This window comes from Sitophilus oryzae, unplaced genomic scaffold (genome assembly GCF_002938485.1).
Source record: "Sitophilus oryzae breed Bouriz unplaced genomic scaffold, Soryzae_2.0 scaffold_1745_pilon_pilon, whole genome shotgun sequence".
NCBI lineage: Eukaryota > Metazoa > Arthropoda > Insecta > Coleoptera > Curculionidae > Sitophilus > Sitophilus oryzae.
The window spans coordinates 1,564,610-1,591,781 of NW_022146441.1; the positions used below are offsets into that span (position 1 = coordinate 1,564,610).

At 33.5% G+C, this 27,172-nt stretch overlaps 1 protein-coding gene across 36 annotated transcripts in view; it reads right to left on the minus strand.

Moving 5' to 3' along the window:
* LOC115881991 overlaps window positions 1–27,172 on the minus strand; it is a 78,663-nt gene that overhangs the window by 14,142 nt on the left and 37,349 nt on the right. For 8 of the 36 annotated variants that reach the window (XM_030899762.1, XM_030899768.1, XM_030899763.1 and 5 more), the window contains 32 exons: window positions 24,820–25,020; window positions 19,967–20,011; window positions 19,619–19,711; window positions 19,277–19,369; window positions 19,077–19,169; window positions 18,738–18,830; window positions 18,409–18,501; window positions 18,080–18,172; window positions 17,740–17,832; window positions 17,398–17,490; window positions 17,056–17,148; window positions 16,717–16,809; window positions 16,385–16,477; window positions 16,107–16,301; window positions 12,676–12,852; window positions 12,349–12,381; window positions 11,997–12,083; window positions 11,649–11,732; window positions 11,292–11,408; window positions 10,980–11,063; window positions 9,836–10,153; window positions 8,670–8,762; window positions 8,528–8,611; window positions 7,725–7,817; window positions 7,583–7,666; window positions 5,676–5,768; window positions 5,534–5,617; window positions 4,733–4,825; window positions 4,591–4,674; window positions 4,262–4,345; window positions 3,885–4,190; window positions 381–473 (listed from right to left, as the gene is read on the minus strand). In XM_030899762.1, coding sequence (XP_030755622.1) covers window positions 381–473; window positions 3,885–4,190; window positions 4,262–4,345; window positions 4,591–4,674; window positions 4,733–4,825; window positions 5,534–5,617; window positions 5,676–5,768; window positions 7,583–7,666; window positions 7,725–7,817; window positions 8,528–8,611; window positions 8,670–8,762; window positions 9,836–10,153; window positions 10,980–11,063; window positions 11,292–11,408; window positions 11,649–11,732; window positions 11,997–12,083; window positions 12,349–12,381; window positions 12,676–12,852; window positions 16,107–16,301; window positions 16,385–16,477; window positions 16,717–16,809; window positions 17,056–17,148; window positions 17,398–17,490; window positions 17,740–17,832; window positions 18,080–18,172; window positions 18,409–18,501; window positions 18,738–18,830; window positions 19,077–19,169; window positions 19,277–19,369; window positions 19,619–19,711; window positions 19,967–20,011; window positions 24,820–25,020 — 3,555 coding nt within the window. Of the gene's footprint in view, window positions 1–380; window positions 474–3,884; window positions 4,191–4,261; window positions 4,346–4,590; window positions 4,675–4,732; window positions 4,826–5,533; window positions 5,618–5,675; window positions 5,769–7,229; window positions 7,314–7,582; window positions 7,667–7,724; window positions 7,818–8,527; window positions 8,612–8,669; window positions 8,763–9,835; window positions 10,154–10,979; window positions 11,064–11,291; window positions 11,409–11,648; window positions 11,733–11,996; window positions 12,084–12,348; window positions 12,382–12,675; window positions 12,853–16,106; window positions 16,302–16,384; window positions 16,478–16,716; window positions 16,810–17,055; window positions 17,149–17,397; window positions 17,491–17,739; window positions 17,833–18,079; window positions 18,173–18,408; window positions 18,502–18,737; window positions 18,831–19,076; window positions 19,170–19,276; window positions 19,370–19,618; window positions 19,712–19,966; window positions 20,012–24,819; window positions 25,021–27,172 lie in introns of all 36 variants that reach the window. The other 28 variants (XM_030899765.1, XM_030899764.1, XM_030899787.1 and 25 more) reach the window with 28 other exon arrangements.

Genomic DNA, 27,172 nt, shown 5'->3' on the forward strand with positions numbered 1-27,172 from the left:
GCGATCACTCGGTTATTGCAATCGCTTGAAACTCGAGTACTCGATTATTGAAATTAATCGGTTTTTTCCATCACTAGTTTCAGGTAGCATTTTAAAACACAAACTTTGCATTATGTAATTTTACTTTTATTATGAGGCGTAATAACTTATGGCATAGCATTACCCACACAGTTTATAGGTTAAGATCCTTAGAAAAAGTCTATATCTCTATATACATATATGAAATGAACAAAATACTTACAGCTTTAGTCTATATTAACAAATATTTTATCGCCTTTAGCTGTGTATTTTTTCTAATTTCGAAAAATCGAAAGTAGAGAAAAGGCAAGAAAATATTATTTATTAATATATACATATCTATATATCTCTAATATACTTACAGCTCTAACTTATCACCAGATGCTACGCTGCTTTGAACATGTTCATCTTGTTTATTGTCTTCTTTAGTGATAAGTTCAACATCATGGCTATCGCTGTAATTCAAGAAGAATTAAATTTAGTAATTTTTCATTGTCTCCAGTTTGTTCAGTTTTTGCTTCATGTCATTTTTTACACCACTGAAAAACCAACTGAAATTATACCGATCTGGCCATCGAAATTGCGTGGTCTGTATTTCAGTGCACGCGACAGAGTTAAATATAAATGACAGGTTGACAGACAGTTAGACAAAATAAAACGGCATACCGTGTTGCCAGTTTTTACATGTGTAGGAAAATGTATGTAAAATAAAATAAACCATTTTATTTTACACGATAATTAAATGATTAGAAAAGATCCTTAGAAAAAGTCTGTCAAACGAGTGAGGGAAGATTTCGACAGCCCCATTTACACACCTAACGTGTTTTTAACTGCTTTTTTTTAAATTTTAACACGGCTCCATGTCCGAGTTGGTAAGTTCGACGTTATCAATATCACTGTAATTTAATAAGAATTACATTTAAAAATATTTCTTTCTCTATGGGCTATCTTGCAAGAGAATATATGAAAGAATGTTTTCTGTCGTTTGACTTTACAAGTAGAGTGATTTTTTTCAGATGTTTTTTGGATGGCATCTGCCGAATTTAAACATTCTCTTGCTGGACAGACTATATATACATATATTGAGTTAAAAAAACGTGTTAAATAATATGATAATGATGAGATAATTGAACGATACGTTAAAAACATTGAGTAAAACTATACTTACAGCTTTAACTTCAGTTCTGTATTGTTTTGAACTTGCTTTTCTTGTTTATTACCTTCTGTGGTAATAATAATAATTTTAATAAAATAATATAATAATAAATAATAATAATTTTTCATTGTCTACAGTTTGTTGTTTTTACTTCATGTCATATTTTAGACCACTGAAAAACCAACTGAAATTATACCGATCTTGCCATCGAAATTGCGTGGTGTGTATTTCAGTGCACGCGACAAAGTTAAATATAAATGACCGGTTGACAGTTAGACAAAATAAAAAGCGGCATACCGTGTTGCCAGTTTTTTTCGTGTGTAGGAAAATGTATGTAAAATAAAATAAACCATTTTATTCTACACGATAATTAAATGATTAGAAAAGATCCTTAGAAAAAGTCTGTCAAACGAGTGAGGGAAGGTTTCGACAGCCCCATTTACACACCTAACGTGTTTTTAACTGTTTTTTTTTAAATTTTAACACGGCTCCATGTCCGAGTTGGTAAGTTCGACGTTATCAATATCACTGTAATTTAATAAGAATTACATTTAAAAATATTTCTTTCTCTATGGGCTATCTTGCAAGAGAATATATGAAAGAATGTTTTCTGTCGTTTGACTTTACAAGTAGAGTGATTTTTCTCAGATGTTTTCTGGATGGCATCTGCCGAATTTAAACATTCTCTTGCTGGACAGACTATATATACATATATTGAGTTAAAAAAAACGTGTTAATTAATATGATAATGATGAGATAATTGAACGATACGTTAAAAACATTGAGTAAAACTATACTTACAGCTTTAACTTCAGTTCTGTATTGTTTTGAACTTGCTTTTCTTGTTTATTACCTTCTGTGGTAATAATAATAATTTTAATAAAATAATATAATAATAAATAATAATAATTTTTCATTGTCTACAGTTTGTTGTTTTTACTTCATGTCATATTTTAGACCACTGAAAAACCAACTGAAATTATACCGATCTGGCCATCGAAATTGCGTGGTCTGTATTTCAGTGCACGCGACAAAGTTAAATATAAATGACCGGTTGACAGTTAGACAAAATAAAAAGCGGCATACCGTGTTGCCAGTTTTTTCGTGTGTAGGAAAATGTATGTAAAATAAAATAAACCATTTTATTCTACACGATAATTAAATGATTAGAAAAGATCCTTAGAAAAAGTCTGTCAAACGAGCGAGGGAAGATTTCGACAGCCCCATTTACACACCTAACGTGTCTTTAGTGAGTGAGTTAGCAGTGACAAGCACATTAAGTAGAATTATATGGAAAGATACTAAAGAATTAAACAGAAAATGAATATAACGAGATAGAAATAGAAGAACAGGCGGGTTTTAGAGCGGGAAGGTCTACTGTGGATCATCTGTTTACCATAACACAGGTCTTAGAGAAAAAAAAGGGCAAAAGATCAAGAGGTACACTTACTATATATAGACCTCCAAAAGGCTTATGACAGCACACCATTAAATAAATTGTGGGAAACGTTGGAAATCACTAATATAAATGTCCACCTACTTAAAGCAGTTAAGAACTTACACCAGAACACCACAGCTAGAATAAAAATACGAGACTCATTGTCAGAAAGCTTAAAAATTACAAAAGGCCTCAACAGGGATGTTGCCTATCTCCTATACTATTCAAAATATACCTGCAACAGGCACTAAAAAAATTGATGCTTAAGTGTAGGGGAATGGGAATCCCCCTAATAAATGATGACACCCTGTACACCCTATTTTTTGCGGACGACCAGATAGTCCTAGCCCAAGATCACGACGGCCTTGAATATACAGCAAGGAAGCTGATAGAAGAGTATAAGAAATGGGGGTTGGAGGTAAATATCTATATAATAATATAATATATAATATATAACGATGGAAAACTCGATGAGGGTATAAAAGATCGAATAATGCAAGGCAGGAGGGCAATATCTATGTTAAATGGTGTACTGTGGGATCAAGGAATCTCTAAAGCTAATAAGAAGAACATATATAATACGGTAGTGAAAAGCATTATAACTTACGGAAGCGAAGTATGGCAGTTGAAAAGCAGAACAGAGAACATGCTATCAGCGACCGAAATGGATTAATGGAGGAGATCTGCTGGAAAATCAAAAAGAGAATAAATAACCAACGACAGAGTAAGAGAGATTATGGGAGCAGAACAGACAATTGGTGGACGACATAAGAATAAAACAACTCATATGGTTTGGTCATGTGCAACGAATGCCCGATCACAGAATACCAAAACAAATTTTACTGTGGACACCTCGAGGCAGAAATAAAAGAGGAAGGCCGCGACGAAGCTGGAGGGAGGGTGTGGATAAAGTAAGCTAGAAAATAGAGAAATACCTGATGATCTCTGGCTAAATAGAGAAGAGTGGAGGTTAGGTGTCGGAAAAGGTCGTAGAACGTTCTGAACCGACTTATATATATACATGTCTTTAACTGTTTTTTTTTTTAATTTTCCGTTAACACGGCAGTATATCTCTGTGGTGTTGGCATGTCTCTCAATAAAGTTATAGCAGCAAGTCTTGTTATTTTAATCAATAGTTATCAATGAGTTAAGTGAAGTCTGTAGTCACGTAAATATATATAATCTAGAGCGGCATCGCAGATGGAAGTAATAAGCTTTAACCACGTGAGTGTATCATCTAAGACACAATTTTTATATCGACAATAAACTTACCTGGAACGAAGATGGCAACGTTGAAGGTGATACTCTAAACTAACTTTATTCGTATATTTATTATCACAGTGCGGACAAGCAAACGATTGTCGTTCTTCCGGTGCCCAGTGAGTTGCAATGTGTCGATGCAGGCTTGCCATTGATGTCGTACGGTAGGTGTTGCATCTGGAACAACTATACGTCCTATTACGCAGCGCTAACAACTGTCGTTCTTCCCGTGCCCGGTGTGAATTCAAGCTTGCCATTGATGTCGTTTGGTAGTTGCATTTGAAACAACTATACATCCTTATAGGCAGCGCTACTGGTCTAATTAGAAAATTAAATGATTTACGTCCTCTCGTGCGACAACCTCAAAATAGTTAAATAAAAAAACTCACTTATCATCAGAATCTACGCTGTTTTGAACACGTTCTGTTTGTTTATTGGCTTCCGAGCTGGTAAGTTCAACGTTATCAATATCACTGTAATTTAATAAGAATTACATTAAAAATATTTCTTTCGCTATAGGCTATCTAGCAAGAGAATATATGAAAGAATGTTTTCTGTCGTTTGACTTTTTTGATGTTTTTTGGATGACATCTGCCGAAATTAAACATTTTCTTGCTGGAGAGACTATATATATTGAGTTAAAAAACGTGTTAATTAATATGATAATGGCGAGATAATTGAACGATACGTTAAAATCATTGAGTAAAACTATACTTACAGCTTTAACTTCAGTTCTGTGCTATCTTGAACTTGCTTTTCTTGTTTATTATCTTCTGTGGTAAGATCAACATTATGTCTTTCACTGTAATTTAATAACAATTACAATCGAATACTTAGCGACACTGAGAAAATATACTTACAGCTCTAACTTATCACCAGATGCCATGCTGCTTTGAACACGTTCATCTTGTTTATTGTCTTCTTTAATGATAAGTTCAACATCATGGCTATCGCTGTAATTCAAGAAGAATTAAATTTAGTAATTTTTCATTGTCTGCAGTTTGTTCAGTTTTTTCTTCATGTCATTTTTTAGACCACTGAAAAACCAATTGAAATTATACCGATCTGGCCATCGAAATTGCGTGGTCTGTATTTCAGTGCACGCGATAGAGTTAAATATAAATGACCGGTTGACAGACAGTGAGACAAAATAAAACGGCATACCGTGTTGCCAGTTTTTACATGTGTAGGAAAATGCATGTAAAATAAAATAAACCATTTTATTCTACACGATAATTAAATGATTAGAAAAGATCCTTAGAAAAAGTCTGTCAAACGAGTGAGGGAAGATTTCGACAGCCCCATTTATACACCTAACGTGGTTTTAACTGTTTTTTTTTTAATTTTAACACGGCTCTATGTCCGAGCTGGTAAGTTTGACGTTATCAATATCACTGTAATTTAATAAGAATTACATTAAAAATATTTCTTTCTCTATAGGCTATCTAGCAAGAGAATATATGAAAGAATGTTTTCTGTCGTTTGACTTTACAAGTAGAGTGATTTTTTTCAGATGTTTTTTGGATGGCATCTGCCGAAATTAAACATTCTCTTGTTGGACAGACTATATATATTGAGTTAAAAAAAAACGTCTTAATTAATATGATAATGATGAGATAATTGAACAATACGTTAAAAACATTGAGCAAAACTATACTTACAGCTTTAACTTCAGTTCTGTACTGTTTTGAACTTGCTTTTCTTGTTTATTATCTGCTGTGGTAAGATCAACATTATGTCTTTCACTGTAATTTAATAACAATTACAATCGAATACTTAGCGACACTGAGAAAATATACTTACAGCTCTAACTTATCACCAGATGCTATGCTGCTTTGAACATGTTCATCTTGTTTATTGTCTTCTTTAGTGATAAGTTCAACATCACGGCTATCGCTGTAATTCAAAAATAATTAAATTTAGTAATTTTTCATTGTCTACAGTTTGTTCAGTTTTTTCTTCATGTCATTTTTTAGACCACTGAAAAACCAACTGAAATTATACCGATCTGGCCATCGAAATTGCGTGGTCTGTATTTCAGTGCACGCGACAGAGTTAAATATAAATGACCGCTTGACAGACAGTTAGACAAAATAAAAACACGGCATACCGTGTTGCCAGTTTTTTCGTGTGTCGGAAAATGTATGTAAAATAAAATAAACCATTTTATTCTACACAATAATTAAATTAGAAAAGATCATTAGAAAAAGTCTGTCAAACGAGTGAGGGAAGATTTCGACAGCCCCATTTACACACCTAACGTGTTTTTAACTGTTTTTTTTTAATTTTAACACGACAGTATATATCTGTAGTGTTGGCATGTCTCTCAATAAAGTTATAGCAGCAAGTCTTGTTATTTTAATCAATAGTTTTCAATGAGTTAAGTGAAGTCTGTAGTCACGTAAATATATATTATATGATCTAGAGCGGCGTCGCAGTTGGAAGTATAGTAAACGCCACGAATGTTTGGGAGTGATTCATCGCTTGATGAAGTTAGAATCGACACGCGCGCTATCATTTTTACATTAAAAACGTAAATTTTTACCGGAGACGTAGGTTTTTAAATGACCGGTCTAATCATCTGCCTGCGCTCCTCCGACTTATTCTAAAATGTTAGCGTGATTGACAAAGACGATACTATATCGCGTTTCTTTGATTGATTCGTTTTTGTGCGTCAGTCCATTGGTGTGCTTGCAGTGCGACCAATGGGGCATTCCAGTTTATATTTATAACCAAATATATGTTTTGACAAGACTTTGACAGTTAATACAACAAATTATATATTGATTATTATATGACTTGAAACACCACCGCACTGGAATTAAGTTTTATGTTACCTTGAACAGATTAGTTCACATGGTAGCGACCGATGAATCACTCCCAAACATTCATGGCGTTTACTATAATAGCTTTAACCACGTGAGTGTATCATCTAAGACACAATTTTTATATCGACAATAAACTTACCTGGAATGAAGAGAGCAACTTTTAAGGTGATGGCCTAAGTTATCTTTTTCTCGTACATTTCCTATCACAGTGCGGACGAGCAGACATCCGTCGTTCTTCCCGTGCCGAGTGAGTTCCCATGTGTTGTTTCAGGCTTGCCATTAATGTCGTTTGGTAGTTGCATTTGGCACATCTATACATCTTATTACGCAGCGGTAACAACAACTTTCGTTCCTCCCGTACCCTGTGCATTTCTGTGTGTCCTGTCAGGTTTGCCATTAATGTCGTTTGGTAGTTGCATTTGGAACAATCGTACATCCCTTTACGCAGCGCTGCTGGTCTAATTAGAAAATTAAATGATTTACGTCCTCTCGTGCGACAACCTCAAAATAGTTAAATAAAAAAACTCACTTATCATCAGAATCTACGCTGTTTTGAACACGTTCTTTTTGTTTATTGGCTTCCGAGCTGGTAAGTTCAACGTTATCAATATCACTGTAATTTAATAAGAATTACATTAAAAATATTTCTTTCTCTATAGGCTATCTAGCAAGAGAATATATATGAAAAAATGTTTTCTGTCGTTTGACTTTACAAGTAGAGTGATTTTTTTTCAGATGTTTTTTGGATGGCATCTGCCGAAATTAAACATTCTCTTGTTGGACAGACTATATATATTGAGTTAAAAAAAACGTCTTAATTAATATGATAATGATGAGATAATTGAACGATACGTTAAAAACATTGAGTAAAACTATACTTACAGCTTTAACTTCAGTTCTGTGCTATTTTGAACTTGCTTTTCTTGTTTATTATCTTCTGTGGTAAGATCAACTTTATGGCTTTCACTGTAATTTAATAACAATTACAATCGAATACTTAGCGACACTGAGAAAATATACTTACAGCTCAAACTTATCACCAGATGCTATGCTGCTTTGAACACGTTCATCTTGTTTATTGTCTTCTTTAGTGATAAGTTCAACATCATGGCTATCGCTGTAATTCAAGAAGAATTAAATTTAGTAATTTTTCATTGTCTACAGTTTGTTCAGTTTTTTCTTCATGTCATTTTTTAGACCACTGAATAACCAACTGAAATTATACCGATCTGGCCATCGAAATTGCGTGGTGTGTATTTCAGTGCACGCGACAGAGTTAAATATAAATGACCGGTTGACAGACAGTTAGACAAAATAAAAACACGGCATACCGTGTTGCCAGTTTTTACGTGTGTAGGAAAATGTACGTAAAATAAAATAAACCATTTTATTCTACACGATAATTAAATGATTAGAAAAGATCCTTAGAAAAAGTCTGTCAAACGAGTGAGGGAAGATTTCGACAGCCCTATTTACACACCTAACGTGTTTTTAACTGTTTTTTTTAAATTTTAACACGGCTCTATGTCCGAGCTGGTACGTTCGACGTTATCAATATCACTGTAATTTAATAAGAATTACATTTAAAAATATTTCTTTCTCTATAGGCTATCTAGCAAGAGAATATATGAAAGAATGTTTTCTGTCGTTTGACTTTACAAGTAGAGTGATTTTTTTCAGATGTTTTTTGTATGGCATCTGCCGAAATTAAACATTCTCTTGCAGGACAGACTATATATATTGAGTTAAAAAAAACGTGTTAATTAATATGATAATGATGAGATAATTGAACGATACGTTAAAAACATTGAGTAAAACTATACTTACAGCTTTAACTTCAGTTCTGTACTGTTTTGAACTTGCTTTTCTTGTTTATTATCTGCTGTGATAAGATCAACATTATGTCTTTCACTGTAATTTAATAACAATTACAATCGAATACTTAGCGACACTGAGAAAATATACTTACAGCTCTAACTTATCACCAGATGCTATGCTGCTTTGAACATGTTCGTCTTGTTTACTGTCTTCTTTAGTGATAAGTTCAACATCATGGCTATCGCTGTAACTCAAAAAGAATTAAATTTAGTAAGTTTTCATTGTCTACAGTTTGTTAATTTCTATCTTCATGTCATTTTTTAGACCACTGAAAAACCAACTGAAATTATACCGATCTGGCCATCGAAATTTCGTGGTCTGTATTTCAGTGCACGCGACAGAGTTAAATATAAATGACCGCTTGACAGACAGTTAGACAAAATAAAAACACGGCATACCGTGTTGCCAGTTTTTTCGTGTGTAGGAAAATGTATGTAAAATAAAATAAACCATTTTATTCTACACGATAATTAAATTAGAAAAGATCATTAGAAAAAGTCTGTCAAACGAGTGAGGGAAGATTTCGGCAGCCCCATTTACACACCTAACGTGTTTTTAACTGTTTTTTTTTTTAATTTTAACACGACAGTATATCTCTGTAGTGTTGCCATGTCTCTCAATAAAGTTATAGCAGCAAGTCTTGTTATTTTAATCAATAGTTTTCAATGAGTTAAGTGAAGTCTGTAGTCACGTAAATATATATTATATGATCTAGAGCGGCATCGCAGTTGGAAGTATAGTAAACGCCACGAATGTTTGGGAGTGATTCATCGCTTGATGAAGTTAGAATCGACACGCGCGCTATCATTTTTACATTAAAAACGTAAATTTTTACCGGAGACGTAGGTTTTTAAATGACCGGTCTAATCATCTGCCTGCGCTCCTCCGACTTATTCTAAAATGTTAGCGTGATTGACAAAGACGATACTATATCGCGTTTCTTTGATTGATTCGTTTTTGTGCGTCAGTCCATTGGTGTGCTTGCAGTGCGACCAATGGGGCATTCCAGTTTATATTTATAACCAAATATATGTTTTGACAAGACTTTGACAGTTAATACAACAAATTATATATTGATTATTATATGACTTGAAACACCACCGCACTGGAATTAAGTTTTATGTGACCTTGAACAGATTAGTTCACATGGTAGCGACCGATGAATCACTCCCAAACATTCATGGCGTTTACTATAATAGCTTTAACCACGTGAGTGTATCATCTAAGACACAATTTTTATATCGACAATAAACTTACCTGGAATGAAGAGAGCAACTTTTAAGGTGATGGCCTAAGTTATCTTTTCTCGTACATTTCCTATCACAGTGCGGACGAGCAGACATCCGTCGTTCTTCCCGTGCCGAGTGAGTTCCCATGTGTTGTTTCAGGCTTGCCATTAATGTCGTTTGGTAGTTGCATTTGGCACATCTATACATCTTATTACGCAGCGGTAACAACAACTTTCGTTCCTCCCGTACCCTGTGCATTTCTGTGTGTCCTGTCAGGTTTGCCATTAATGTCGTTTGGTAGTTGCATTTGGAACAATCGTACATCCCTTTACGCAGCGCTGCTGGTCTAATTAGAAAATTAAATGATTTACGTCCTGTTACTGTACCGGGGCTAATACGTTTTTTAAAATGTTTTTGGTGTTTTGTTGTTTTTTAAAATGTTTTAAAATGCCCCCATACACTTCGGTTAATTTGCTCGGCTGTAAAGGTGCAGTTAAAACCGCGCGGGTAGAAAGAAGCAATTTTGGCAAATCTCTAGAAGTCATAAAGATCTCTAGAAGTCATAAAGATCTCTAGAAGACATAAACCCCATATAAACCCTTAGATCTTATAAACTTATGAACAGACTATATAAATTTCAAGCTATAGTAAACGCCACGAATGTTTGGGAGTGATTCATCGGCCGCTACCATGTGAACTAATCTGTTCAAGGTCACATAAAACTTAATTCCAGTGCCGTGGTGTTTCAAGTCATATAATAATCAATATATAATCTGCTGTAATTTGTTGTTTTAACTGTCAAAGTCTTGTCAAAACATATATTTGCTTATAAATATAAACTGGAATGTCCCATTGGTCACACTGCAAGCACACCAATGGACTGACGCACAAAAACGAATCAATCAAAGAAACGCGATATAGTATCGTCTTTGTCAATCACGCTAACATTTTAGAATAAGTAGGAGGAGCGCAGGCAGATGATTAGACCGGGCCTTTACAAACCTACGTCTGCGGTAAAAATTTACGTTTTTCATGTAAAAATGATAGCGCGCGTGTCGATTCTAACTTCAAAAAGCGATGAATCACTCCCAAACATTCGTGGCGTTTACTATACTTCTTAGACATGCGTTAATTAATGCGAAAATCTTCAAATAGTTAAATAAAAAACTCACTTATCATCAGACTCTACGCTGTTTTGAACACGTTCTTTTCCTTTATTGGCTTCCACGCTGGTAAGTTTGACGTCATCGATATTACTGTAATTTAATATGAATTGCGTTAATAACATGTCTTTCTCTATGGCCTGTCCAGCAGGAGAATAAATTACAATGACGATTATTCTCTGTCGTTTGACTTCTCAAAGATATTGATTTTTTCTCATTTTTTGGATGACATCGGTCGAAATTAAATATTCTCTTCTGGACAGACTATATATTGAGTTATCAAGAATTTCATTAAAAAAATTTCAGTAAAACTATACTTACGGCGCTATCTCATCAGAGGCTTCCCTATTTTGAACATGCTTCTCTTGTTTATTGTCGGACGACAATAAATAAGATCTCAGTATGGACATACTGGTAATTTCAACAGCCCGAATATCACTGTAATTTAATAAAACATACATTTTAACAATAATTTTTTCCTCTAGAGAAAAAAAATATAAACGTGACAGTTGATCTGACGTTTTAATTCAAGATGAGGTTGTTTTTGCGTAATTTTTCGAATGTCACCTGCCAAATCATATATTCTCTCCTTGACCCGACTATATGAATATCAAGTTACTTCTTAGACATACATTAATAATGCGACGATCTCAAAATAATTAAATAAAGAAAACTCACTTATCATCAGAATCTACGCTGTTTTGAACTTGCTCTGCTTGTTTACTGACTTGCGCGCTGGTAAGTTCAACGTCATCGTTATCACTGTAATTTAATAAGAATTGCGTTAATAACATGTCTGTCCCTATGGCCTGTCCAGCAGGAGAATAAATTAGAATGACGATTATTCTCTGTCGTTTGACTTCTCAAATAGAGAAAATCTTTTCTCATTTTTGGATGAATCTGTCGAAATTAGATATTCTCTGCTGGACAGACTATATGCATCGAGATATACAGAAAACAGTTAATTAATATGATAGTGATGAAATAGTTAATAAATAAAAAAAATCGTAGTAAAACTACACTTACAGCTCTAACTTTTGTTCTATGCTGTTTTGAACTTGCTTTTCTTGCTTATTCACTTCCGGGCTGGCAAGTTCAACGTCATGGATATCACTGTAACGTAATAAAAATTATATTAATATAATATTTCATTCACAATAGGCTATCTAGCAAGTAAATATATATGGCAGTGACGATATATTTCTTGACGATTGTTTTCTGTCGTTCGACTTCAGAAGTAGAGTGAACTTTTTCTGACATTTTTGGACGACATACGTCAAGATTAAACACTCTCTTGCTAGACAAACAATATGTTAATGAGTTATAAAAAAATGTGTGTTAAATAATAAATTAAAAAATTCCGACTGCGTATACTTACAGCTCTAAATTCCGTTTGACGTCATTGGTATTCCTGTAACGGAATAAAAATCACTTTAACAAGTCAATTTTACTTGTTTAGTCCGTTCAAAAAAAGAAGAGACGACAGACAGTTATGCTCTGTTATCTAGAATTAGATTGTACCGTATGATCGAAAATAAAAACGGTGTCAAAGAGGGCTGGGAAATGACAAGCAATGGTAATTTTGGCGAGATTATTCTCTAGACGTCATTTACTAAAAAGTGACAAAAAACTTGTCAAAAATTAACACTGTGTTTGACGTCGTTTTTTTTCGATCATACGGTATTAACAATGTAAAAACACTTACAAGCCACTAAAACGACGCTTAATGTGACGGATTAATGGGTAGTTTCCCCCAAATTTCGAGGTACAGTTAGGTTTTTCCGACGAGTGAACTTTCTTGTGTCGGATAAGATGTATAGCACATCGACCTACAAACTCGCATTGGCCACATTTATATAACTTTGCCTGTGTGTTCTTCTCACTAATAAAAACATTTTTGAATGTTAAAACCCGCCTACACAAAATGTGTAACCTGCCTATATCATATATACGGGTTGTCTTTTATATTTTGCACGTTGGAACCAATGAAGAACATGCATATATTTTATTTTTCGCCAGAAACTGTTCAATTTATTAGAATAAATATATATAAATGCAAAAAAAAACTTTTTTTTTGAAAGCAATACCACAATTTTATAAAACGGGCCATTAAAATACTATGGATAACGCAAACGACGCCTCGCGAATTGAAACGATATATATTGGTCTGACGTCACCCGCCGTTCTCGTCGACGCGCGATGGCCAGCAGCAGCCAGACGTGTTCCGTTTATGTACTTATTTAGGTGGCGTACTAAGACATTTGTGTTGCTTGTAGCGTTGATTGAAGGAGCTTTTTATGCTTTTTTGTGCAGTTATTATTTGTATGTGTTGTGTGTTCTGAAAATTTTTTAAGTAATGGCAGATTCCGGGTTTGTAAAAGCACAATCAGATAACTTCCAAAAGTCGATGCTTTTATGTTGGCTGCTTTTATAAATACAAATTCCCAATTTATTGGTGCTGAATTACGAGGAAAAAAGAGAGGTAGAGAGGTAACATTTATTCTTTGTAGTACTAGGCATATTTAAGTATAAGTAGGTACCTACTGTTACGAACTTTTATATAGTTATAAATTAATGTTATAAACTTATTTTTCAGATCAGGTAGGGAGACGTATGGAGATAATGCTGTAGGTTATGTAGAAGTGAAAAGAGACAAAAATATTTGTTTAGTACGTGGAAAAATAACTCCAGAGCATAGCGTGAAAAAGAAAGTTTTTTTTTTATATATATTAATTGACACCCCCTTACCCTTGTTATTTTTAAAGATTGTTTTTTTACGAAATTATAGGAAATAAATTGTTTATCAGAAATGAAAATATTATACAAGGTGTCCCATAAGCAAACGCCAAAATTAAGATACTTTTTTAAGTGAAACACCCTATATATTTTTGGATTCTTCGCAAATTTCTAGATATTCTAGATATATTTCATGTATAATTCCTATACCTATCTTCAAATGTTTACGAAATATTGACAGTTGAAAAGCGAAAAATACCTACAATTTTCTGGACCACCTTTTTTGAGACACCCTGTATAACTAGAATTAATTTTAAAAGAGAGTATATGAAAAACCATACAACTTTTTTATTTAATGGTTTCTTCTAAAACTTGCAGTTAAGGCTGTATGTGGGTGTCAAAATATAATGACACCTGTAATGAACCCTGTACATTCAAATTTCATATACCTATGTAAGACAATATACATAAATATATGATTTTTTGGCCCCTTTTTTCCGCTACTCGCATTTTTGTTTATAAATATATGAACTTACATCAAAATGATCTTCACAACAATAAATCGTAAAAATAGAGGATAATTTAACGTTTTTCTTTTCATCTCTTCTCATGGCCTTGGACCATTTTTTTCTGTTTTCGCTCATCCATTACTATTTTTTATAAATATCACTAATTACTCTAATTATGTATTAATTAACACAAATAACTAAAATTTTGACTCGGATTCAACAGCGTTTAAAAGCAAACTGTGTAAAATAAACACGCGTCTGGCTCCACTCAACCAGAAGAACGGCGGGTGACGTCACAGCGGCAAGGCGCGGTAGAGAGCGTTTGCCCGGCAATTTAAATTAATAATATTTAATTATTTTATATTAGAGGCATTTCTTAACCGATATCAACGATTCTTTTTTTTGTTCAATTTGTAATTATATGAACTATTTTTTAAAACCATTATGTAAAAATATGCATTTTCCTTGTTATGAAAGCAGTTGGTACCTTCAAAATTGCCTTTTTGAAGGCGCTCTCTGCATCTTCTAGGACTGGAACCTTTGACCACTCAGTTCATACTTAATTTTTGGAAAAGTAAAAAAGTCGATAGGACTTAGGTCGGGACTATATGGAGGATCCAAAAAATCTAATAGTTATTAATATTAAACTAAAATAGTTAAATTTATAAACTAAGTAGTTATTTTTCCAAAAGAATCCTTTATGGGTATTTCGCCACTGCACTGCAAGAAAATCTACAAAATAAAATAATTATTTTTTGCAAACACTTCTGCGTTAAACCTAAACAGATGCTGCTTGTCAGAAGTTATGTAGTAATACAAATTTGTCTAACAAAGAAAAAAAATGCTTAACGTTTCGGAAAGTTATCTCTTTCCGTCTTCGGAAGCAAAAAAATACAAAGAATAAAGAAAAAAACTATTTAAAATATATAAATTCAACTATTCGAGAACTATTTACTTTTTTAAAACAGATACGTCTACAAGAAACCGTTGACGTTCTGTTAAAATCACAAAACATCCCCCTTTAGAACTTTTTCTTTAATGGCCATAAGCGGGAGTAAAAGACTAACCGCCCGAACAAACACTAGAGGCGCCACCGGTCATCAAATGGTGTAAAAATTGCAAAAATTTAATCATCTAATTTTGACACAAGGGGTCGCGCTTAACTTTTTCAATTTTAATTCAATATTCATTGTTTTCAGACTATATTATTAGACTTTGTTGTATTTTGTGAATGTATAAATGTTTTCTTAGTATAAAGTTGCATTATAGTAATTTAAAGCCTCTTTTGTTTTTCTTTTAGAGGCTATCGCTTCTTTCATTATAATTTTGGCGTTATTAAAATTTATTCTGTGCCCTGTGTCCCAAGAATGCTGACAAATCTTAGATTCGTGAAAATCTCCCTTTCTTAAATAATCTTTATGTTCTTTAATTCTAACGTTTAAGGGTCTAGATGTTTGACCAATGTAAAATTTATCGCATTCGCAGGGTATTTGGTATATTACATTTTTTGTTTGTTGTTCTGTATTCATTGGTTTAGTATGTGATAAAATGGATCTAAGTGTATTTAGTGTTTTGAAAGATGTTCGTATGTTATATTGTTTTCCTATCCTTCTTATTTTTTCCGAAACGCCTCGTATGTATGGAATTGTAAGTTATATATTGTGTATTGTTATCATTGTGTCTATGATTTGGGGTTTACATTTCGTTTAATGTTTTGTCAATAAACTGCTTTCAGAATTGGTTCCAACAGATGCAGATATAATACTTCGAGAAACAATAGTGTTTAAAAGTTATTTACTGTTTTTTCTACGTCTATAAGCAAAATATAAAAGACAACCCCCGTAAAGAGTTTTTTATCCACAAGTATATACGATATAGGACAAAAACTCACATGCCAATGTGACGAAGTTCAATGTGCCGTTTTACTGTGACTTTTCGTGTATATTTTTTGTAGCAATACAGACAAGAAAACAACCGTCTCTCTTCCGGTGGTAGGTGAGTATCCATATGTTTCTGAAGCTCTCCTTTCCTTAATGTTCGGTAGGAACATGAGGAACACTGATGGACCTTTTCCTGCACTATCGTTCTAATAACAAAATAATTGTAAAATATTACTGTGTTATAATTGTATAGTTTAGGTTCTCAAACTAAAACTGAAACTATACTTACAGCTCTAAGTTCTGTTCTGCGCTCTTTTCATCTTGCTCTTCTTGTTCACTGTCCTCCGTGGTGTTAAGTTCAACTTCATCGGTATCACTTAAACTTAATAAGAAGATAATTAATATTTCTATCTCTATACGCTGTCCAGCATGAGAATATATGAATATACTACAATGACGATTATTTTCTGTCATTTGACTTATCAAGTAGATTAATTTTTTTCTGATATTTTTTTGGATGACATATGTCAAAATTAAGCAGTCTCTTGCTATAGACAAACTATATATATTGAGTTATAAAGGAAACACATATTATTTAATAATATTTAAAACTATACTTACAGCTCTATGTTCTGTTCTGCGCTCTTTTCATCTTGCCTTTCTTGTTCATTGGCCTCCGTGCTGTTAAGTTCAACTCCATCGGTATCACTTAAACTTAATAAGAAAAAAAATATATTGCTGTCTCTATACGCTGTCCAGCATGAGAATATACGTATATACGACAATGACGATTGTTCTCTGTCATTTGACTTATCAAGTAGATTGATTTTTTTCTAATATTTTTTGGATGACATGTCAAAATTAAACAGTCTCTTGCTAGACAAACTATATATATTGAGTTATAAAGGAAACACATATTAGTTAATATGAGAATTTTAAAATATTTAAAACTATACTTACAGCTCTATGTTCTCTTCTGCGCTCTTTTCATCTTGCCTTTCTTGTTCATTGGCCTCCGTGCTGTTAAGTTCAACTCCATCGGTATCACTTAAACTTAATAAGAAGATAATTAATATTTCTATCTCTATACGCTGTCCAGCATGAGAATATACGAATATACGACAATGACGATTGTTCTCTGTCATTTGACTTATCAAGTAGATTGATTTTTTTCTGATATTTTTTGGATGACATATGTCAAACTTAAACAGTCTCTTGCTAGACAAACTATATATATTGAGTTATAAAGGAAACACATATTATTTAATATGAGAATTTTAAAATATTTAAAACTATACTTACAGCTCTATGTTCTCTTCTGCGCTCTTTTCATCTTGCTTGTCTTGTTCATTGGCCTCCGTGCTGTTAAGTTCAACTCCATCGGTATCACTTAAACTTAATAAGAAGATAATTAATATTTCTATCTCTATACGCTGTCCAGCATGAGAATATACGAATATACGACAATGACGATTGTTCTCTGTCATTTGACTTATCAAGTAGATTGATTTTTTTCTGATATTTTTTGGATGACATATGTCAAACTTAAACAGTCTCTTGCTAGACAAACTATATATATTGAGTTATAAAGGAAACACATATTATTTAATATGAGAATTTTAAAATATTTAAAACTATACTTACAGCTCTATGTTCTCTTCTGCGCTCTTTTCATCTTGCTCGTCTTGTTCATTGGCCTCCGTGCTGTTAAGTTCAACTCCATCGGTATCACTTAAACTTAATAAGAAGATAATTAATATTTCTATCTCTATACGCTGTCCAGCATGAGAATATACGAATATACGACAATGACGATTGTTCTCTGTCATTTGACTTATCAAGTAGATTGATTTTTTCTGATATTTTTGGATGACATATGTCAAACTTAAACAGTCTCTTGCTAGACAAACTATATATATTGAGTTATAAAGGAAACACATATTATTTAATATGAGAATTTTAAAATATTTAAAACTATACTTACAGCTCTATGTTCTCTTCTGCGCTCTTTTCATCTTGCTCTTCTTGTTCATTGGCCTCCGTGCTGTTAAGTTCAACTCCATCGATATCACTTGAACTTAATAAGAAGATAATTAATATTTCTATCTCTATACGCTGTCCTGCATGAGAATATACGAATATACGACAATGACGATTGTTCTCTGTCATTTGACTTATCAAGTAGATTGATTTTTTTCTGATATTTTTTGGATGACATATGTCAAAATTAAACAGTCTCTTGCTAGACAAACTATATATATTGAGTTATAAAGGAAACACATATTATTTAATAATATTTAAAACTATACTTACAGCTCTATGTTCTCTTCTGCGCTCTTTTCATCTTGCCTTTCTTGTTCATTGGCCTCCGTGCTGTTAAGTTCAACTCCATCGGTATCACTCAAACTTAATAAAAAGATAATTAATATTTCTATCTCTATACGCTGTCCAGCATGAGAATATACGAATATACGACAATGACGATTGTTCTCTGTCATTTGACTTATAAAGTAGATTGATTTTTTTCTGATATTTTTTGGATGACATATGTCAAAATTAAACAGTCTCTTGCTAGACAAACTATATATATTGAGTTATAAAGGAAACACATATTATTTAATAATGTTTAAAACTATACTTACAGCTCTATGTTCTGTTCTGCGCTCTTTTCATCTTGCCTTTCTTGTTCATTGGCCTCCGTGCTGTTAAGTTCAACTCCATCGGTATCACTTAAACTTAATAAGAAAAAAATTATATTGCTGTCTCTATACGCTGTCCAGCATGAGAATATACGTATATACGACAATGACGATTGTTCTCTGTCATTTGACTTATCAAGTAGACTGATTTTTTTCTAATATTTTTTGGATGACATGTCAAAATTAAGCAGTCTCTTGCTAGACAAACTATATATATTGAGTTATAAAGGAAACACATATTAGTTAATATGAGAATTTTAAAATATTTAAAACTATACTTACAGCTCTATGTTCTCTTCTGCGCTCTTTTCATCTTGCCTTTCTTGTTCATTGGCCTCCGTGCTGTTAAGTTCAACTCCATCGGTATCACTTAAACTTAATAAAAAGATAATTAATATTTCTATCTCTATATAATTGTAAAATATTACTGTGTTATAATTGTATAGGCTAGGTTCTTAAACTATAACTGAAACTATACTTACAGCTCTAAGTTCTGTTCTGCGCTCTTTTCATCTTGCTCTTCTTGTTCACTGTCCTCCGTGGTGTTAAGTTCAACTTCATCGGTATCACTTAAACTTAATAAGAAGATAATTAATATTTCTATCTCTATACGTTGTCCAGCATGAGAATATATGAATATACTACAATGACGATTGTTTTCTGTCATTTGACTTATCAAGTAGATTCATTTTTTTCTGATATTTTTTGGATGACATATGTCAAACTTAAACAGTCTCTTGCTAGACAAACTATATATATTGAGTTATAAAGGAAACACATATTAGTTAATATGAGAATTTTAAAATATTTAAAACTATACTTACAGCTCTATGTTCTGTTCTGCGCTCTTTTCATCTTGCTCTTCTTGTTCACTGTCCTCCGTAGTGTTAAGTTCAACTCCATCGGTATCACTTAAACTTAATAAGAAGATAATTAATATTTCTATCTCTATACGCTGTCCAGCATAAGAACATACAAATATACCACAATGACGATTGTTTTCTTCAAGTAGATTGATTTTTTTCTGATATTTTTTGGATGACATATGTCAAAAATAAAGAGTCTCTTGCTAGACAAACTATAAATATTGAGTTATAAAAAACGCGTGTTAAATGATATAATGAAGAACCAGTTAAATAGAAAATTAAAGAATTCCGAATACATATACTTACAGCTCTAACTTCCCTTCAACGTTAGGTGCAACGTCACTGGTATTCCTGTAACGGAATAAAAATTACTTTAATAAGTAAATCGTACTTGTCTAGTATGCCTAGAGAAAGAAGGGATGACAGACAATTATTCTCTGTTATCTAGAATTAGATTGTACCGTGTGATCGAAAATAAAGAGGGCGTCAAAGACAAGATTTTTTAATATAGACTTCGAACGTTTTCAGGCACACAAATCTATTTCCAGATTTATTTTTTCTAGAATTTTAAACTACACCATTTAAAAATCATTTTACTCAATATAAAAATAAATTACAACCTTCTTAAGGTCGATTGGCAGGCAGTAAGCGCCACTAAAAAACAAGAGAAGACGTCTAGGGCTTGACCTTGCCACAATTGTCATCGATTGTAATTTTCCAGCCGTCTTTGACGCCGTTTTATTTCGATCGTATGGGTGTTGATATGAACCGCCTATTTAAAGATAGACAGATTTCTTTCAATTCTAAACATTCAGTTTTAAGACACTCTGTATACATAAATAAAATTATTGATTTTTAAAATATTATTCACAAACTAGGGAGACCAGGCGACGACCTGAGATAATAGTTACTAAATAATAGCTTTTTTTGGTTCGTAAATTTTGTGACAAAGAATGTTATTAAAGGTAAATCCAAATCACAGGTAGATGAAGTATCCTGACATATAAGATATTTCTGTACATTATTTTCTAATATGTTACTTTTTCGCGTTGTTACTGTTCTTTTTGTTGGTATGAGGGGTTCGGATGTTAATAGTTACCTCTTTAATAGACCATATACATATATTATTTTTTCCTTTTCTTGGGTATGAGGTTTTATAATAAATTGAAAGATGGAAACTTTTTTATGCGACGTTTCGCTCCAACATAGTGGTTTTTTTCAGGCACAAGTGGTGTCTTATTTGACTGGAAGGTTCATCAATATCTAATAAAGAACACATTTTTTGAAATACAAATAATTTTGAGTTCTTGTCCTTATGATCAAGCCAAGTATTAACCAGATCGGCATTGCTTATCAATTTGACTCCATCCCAAAAGTATTATAAAATAAAGTTCGTCGCAAGCAGACGCAGGTGAACTATACAAAAATTAAAAGTGTATGAATATGACAACAAAAATATTCAATAAATACGATATGTTCTGATATGTTTTTTTTAAATGCCTTTTTGAAGTTTGAAAACGTAAAATTTTTGTACCCATTTAGAAATCAACTTAAAAAATAAATAAAAACTAAACAATCACAAACTTGTTTAGAAATAAATTTAAAGTACATACCTTGTTTAACAATATCCATAGTGGCTTTCAATTAAGTACGTACCGTTTAGCTCCTTAATATACAAAACTACTATGAATTTTATTCTTTTCACTGATAAGATAATGATCGCAAAATTTATTTTTTAGTGAAAATATTTGCTAACAAAAATCGCTGTTTATGAAAAATAATATACAGGATGGTTGAACATTGCTATAAGTATAAAATTACATATTCAGATATTACTAAATTTTAACTTTTTTTTTCGATTTTTGTCCATGGGACGAAGCACTGTCACCCGTATTCATAGTCATTCGCCGGCGAGGCGTTGAAAAATCTCCCAGTCGCACCGCCAGCGAACTTTCGGCGAAGCGAACGATATCAATTTTGAATGCATAGACGATATCCTCGCCGTCGCCGCGCTGGCAACTCGCTATGACTCGTGTGGCGATTTGAGCAAGCGCATTTAATTTGTTTATGTGTTTTTCCGTCCACGGCACGCGACGATTTTTAAACCAGAGCGCGGTACTGATCCCAAAACGTTTTTCTTGTTATTATTGTTTGTTGTCTTTTGCAATGGCGGTAAAATATTCGGCAAGTGATAAGGAACAATTTATTAAAATGTTGATAAACTATCCTATTATAGAAGATAAAAGGACTGATTCCTATAATATTGAGAAGAAGAAAAAAGCATGGGATAAAATTACGTTAGAGTATAATGAGGTAGCTACAGAAAAGGTAAATATAAAATTTATGTTGTGTAGCTATAATATTCTTTGATATAGGATTTATTATTATGGTTTGAGATAATTATGCATTAAAGTAGATTATATATCTTTTAAACAGGAAATAGAAAGAAATATTTTAGTAGCTACATTTAAAAAATTCTGTTTATTTTAGAGAACAGTAATCCAGTTAAAAGATTATGGGATAAAATAAAAAGAAGCAGGAAAAGTGCGTTAGCTGAAGAGAGGCGTGAAGTGATGGCCACAGGAGGCGGGCCGTCTAAACCACTACCACCTTATTCACAACCCGAAGTAGATGCCCTGATACCTCATCTCGATTATGAAGTTAATATTGAAGATGATTCTGATGGCATAAATTTAAAAAATACAGAAGGTAAACTTTCTATACTTTGTTAATCATCAAAACAATTGCTATTTTTATTTGTTTCAGTTGTACGGTCATCAGAAGAGGCAACTGCTTCAACGGTATCAGTCACCTCTTACGTCTTAGTGCCAGAAACCCCAACATTATCCACTCCATTAAACCCAAGTGCTGTTAAAGGTAATATTCTACGATTATAGGACCTAGCAAATATTTTTAAATTAATTATTGTCACAGTCTCGCGCCCCCTAAAAAAAGGAAGATCATCTTGATCAGTTGACCAAGGCAAGGTTAGGCCTAGTTGAAAAGGAAGAATCATATATGAAAGAACTTCATGATATCCGTATGGAGGAGGCGAAATATAAGGCGGCGGCTGCCAAGTTCGTAATGTTACAAGAAGAGGCAAAATGGAAGAAAAGTAGAGATGAATAAATAAACGATTAATTTAATAATTAATAAATGATTAACAAGTAATAGTTTTATTTTCAATAGTATGTACCTAATAGTAGATATAGATTTTTTAATCAAAATAATTATGAACTATATGGTTTCTCATCACATTACCTAAACCTAAATTTCCTTCACGAAAAATAATTTCTGGAACATCATCGTCGATCTGTAGAGGTTCGTCTATGATGTCACGGTAAGTAATGGAAATATTATGAAGAATAGCACAAGCTACGATAATATAACAGGAAGTGGAGATCTTGGTAGCAAGTCGACTCAAACAAGGAAATCGGCGCTTTAAAACACCAAATAATCGTTCTACGGTATTTCTTGTCTGAATATGTGCTTGATTTGTATCGCCTTTCTCCTGAGTACGTACTTGTCTAAATGGAGTCAGCAAGTAAGGTAAACATGGATATCCCGCATCACCAAGCAAATATCCAGGAAGTTCTCTTCGTTGAAACTTTCCCTTTAAGGAACTCCTTTGAAAAATGTAACTGTCATGGTAACTTCCTGGATATCGTGAAACAATATCTAATATTTGTAAATTAGGACCTGAAGTTGCTTGTACGTTAATAGAAAAGTATCGTTTTCTATTTCGGAACAGTTCGGCAACATCACCTCCTGGACTTTTGATAGTGATATGTGTGCAATCGACACACCCTGTGACATTTGGAAAGTTAGCAATTGTACTAAATTGCCGTTGCATTTCCGGAATATCCTCATTAAGTGGAAATGTGATATATGTTCTAGAGTGTGCTGCAAGTCTTCTGGTGATTCTTGTCACAACTCGGCTTACAGTACTTTGGCTGAGTCCTTTCAAGTCTCCACAGACAATCTTCAAACATATAATTATATTATTATAAAAGTGTGGCTTTTTATTTTGTTAATTTTCACCTGAAAACTTCCCGCTAGCGTAAAAACGCAACGTTAAAAGTAATCCTATCAATGTGGGTACCGGCAATCCTCTGTTAGTCATGGGTTCACGGACATGTACCATTGGTAATAGAATATCACGCACCACCTCTTTCCTAAATCTAAATCGTTTTTAAATTGGATTTCACTGTAAAATTCAAAAGGGTTTTCCATATCTCGAATATACCTAAAATAATCAACGAAATAAATAATATCAAATTCAAAGGTTTTCTGCAACCAATTTACCTCCGATGTATATGAAAATCTATGTCCAAAATATCCCTGTGGGCATTATATAATAGATCTAAATCACGTTCCATTGTTAAATCGAATTATTATGAAAAATAAAACAAAATTTAAATTATTTACTAATCTGGCGGTCGCTCGGAGATAGTACTGACCATCTCCAACGAATCGCTAACGCCGCGCCAAAATTTCAGTGAATGCGCATGTGTGTCACTGTTGGCGAACGACTCTGCATGACAAATATGCGTGGGAGATTGGCGAACCGCTGGCGGCGCGCCAGCGATCGTTTATGAATACCAGTGTGTGAAACGGTACATTGTGAGACAGGAAATTGTAGAGCGAAACAAGCCCTATAACATAGGATAGAACATTTTAATGAACAGTGCTTTCCATAAAATCAATAAAATGAAAAATATACGAAATAATATACATGCACGGATTTCTGTCGAAAATCGACAACTATGAAACTGTGGTCCCTTCCCCGACACAAACGGTATATTGCGAGACAGGAAATGTAGAGAGAAACAAGCCCTATAACATAGGATACAACATTTTAATGAACAGTGCTTTCCATACAATGAATAAAATGAAAAATAAATTGATGAGATCAATGTGTTGCCGACAGATTGCCCTAGACTTGTTTATTCGGTGCGGCCAATGCAAAAAAGACGCTAACCAAACTTTATCCTATGATGTATGTTTAAGTATTTGTTTATTAACAAGAAAGCGTATTGGTTTTTTATTACAATGTACTGATTGACACTTCGATTTTGCGCCCCCAAAATGTTGCGCCTACGTGCGTGCACGCACTGCAAGCTCACCAGGAACGGCCCTGATATTAACTATAAACTTACCTGGGATTAAAAGGGCAATGTATAATGTGATAGTCTAGACGAGCTTTTGTCGACAATTTCCTAGAACAGTGCGGACAAGCAAACCACCGTTTTTCCCTCCGTTCCAAGTGACTTCTCATGTGTCGTCTGAACTGTTGCCTTGATGACGTTTGGTAGAGGCATTTGGAACAAACGTACCACTTGTTAGGTTGCTGCCCTGGTCTAATTAGAAAATTAAAAGATCTACATCCTGTCTGTGTATCCGGTTCATTTTTCTAAATTTTTTTCGTACCTAATCTTAAGGCCCCCCTACACTGCATTTATTTTGATCGGCTTTAAACACGCAGTTGAAACTAGTGATGGGTTGTTATTTAACTATCTGTTATTTTATAACAATTATTTATAAATAACATAACGAAACCGTTACTACTTTTAAAAAATAACAGATATAAAATAACGACACGTAGAGATCGGCCGCTCGTGAAAGGAAAAACGAAGTCGGCGCTCTGCATCACCACGAAATTCTATGCTGCTCGAAGCAATTCCAAAAAACAACTAGTATGGATGGAAAACATGTTATTTCGTCAACCATCGATACGGCGGCGAGACAACGGACAACGGGTGGGGGAAAGCGCTACGGCGAACGTAGCTGCTTCGGTCGATACCGTCAATGGTCGTATTTACAACAGCTTAAAAATAATAGGATATAAAAGAAGCAGGTTTTTTGAAACAGTTGCGGGCATAACGCCTGGCGGTGGAGATAACAGGAGTGGGAAAGGAACGCTGCTGCATCGGTCGATTGTCGATGGAGGCTCGCAACGGGTTGGAGAAGCAGTCATTTTAGATATGTTGTTTTTCAACCTGTTACAAGCATAACAGGGCGGCGGACGAGATAATAGGTGTGGGAAAGGAACGCTGCTGCATCGGTCGATTGTCGATGGAGGTTCGAAACAGGTTGGGGAATAACGCCCATCAGTTGTTTTAGATACATTCTGTTTCAACCTGTTACGAGCATAACGGACGGAGGTCGAGATATTATGGCGCTGTATGTTTCAGTACTTACTTATTAAGTTTCAATATTTAGGTATATATTTATTGTGAAAAATTTTCAGAATAATATTTTAAGATTTTTTAAAAATGTATACAGGGTGTTTTGAAAAATCTGGTCATTGATTAATCACGATCCTGCTTAAAACCCTTGACGTAAAAAGCTGATTTTTGGAAAACGGATTGACTTGTGTAGAGGTTCGATAAGAAGGGATTTTTCGAAACTCGAATTTTAAGGGGGTGAAACTACTCTGAAATATTAGAATATTTTTTATTTAAAAACCGGTGAGTTTTTCGGAAAAACTCTTAAAAACACGTATATTTTAATATGTTGTTTTACATATTTTTAAGATTTTTAAAAACATATACAGGGTGTTTCATAAAATATGACCATTGAGTAATCACTATTCTGCTTAAACTGCTGGACGTTTAAAGCTGATTTTTTGCAAACGGATTGACTGTGGGGTTGAGGTTCGATAAGGAGGGGTTTCTCGAATCTCAAATTTCAACAGGGTGAAAACGCCCCTCAAGTATTACAATATTTGTTATTTAAAAAACGGTTAGTCTTTCTTTAAAACGCCTAGACACGCATAATTTATTTTGTTTTTTTTACATATTTTGAAATTTTTAAAAAAATCATACAGGGTGTTCCAAAAAGTTGAGTAATTGATTAACCACGATTCTGCTTAAACTGCTCGACGTTAGAAAGCTTATTTTTGGCAAATGTGAGAAAATTTTATCCAGTTTGTATGTTAATGGAAATTCTTGTTTTGCTTTATCATCACCATTAGAAATTATTAATTCGACGCGAACGAAGTCGCGGGTACACGCTAGTTTAAGTGTAAAATTAATTCGAACTCTAGTGTGTAGTTGGTTTACTTATGAAGAATATACTACACATTTTCTTATATTGCTATTTTTGACCGCAAACGGTAAAATCATAACTAAGAGCTTCTCGCCCGTCGAGTGAGATGCACCCTGTACACTGCTACGCAATTCAGGATCTACGCGGATCGAGGGGCAGGGCGTAGGTATATACTATAGACAGTGGCCGAATTTTGGCTTTTATATCGCAATTTGTAAACAGCGCTTATTTGTAAATAACCACCGTTTTTTAGAGGTATTTTAGATAATAATCGATATTTAGAAATGTTTTGACACCCTGGTAATACTACCACCGAGCACGTCATTGCTGCAACTTGCAACTGCGTTAATACGCCTGGCGATGACCGTCTCATACTCTTTCAGATATTTAGCAGTAAAATAAAGAAACCTGTTATTTTTAAGCTGTTATTTTAAGCTGTTTTTTTATAAATAACTATAACAG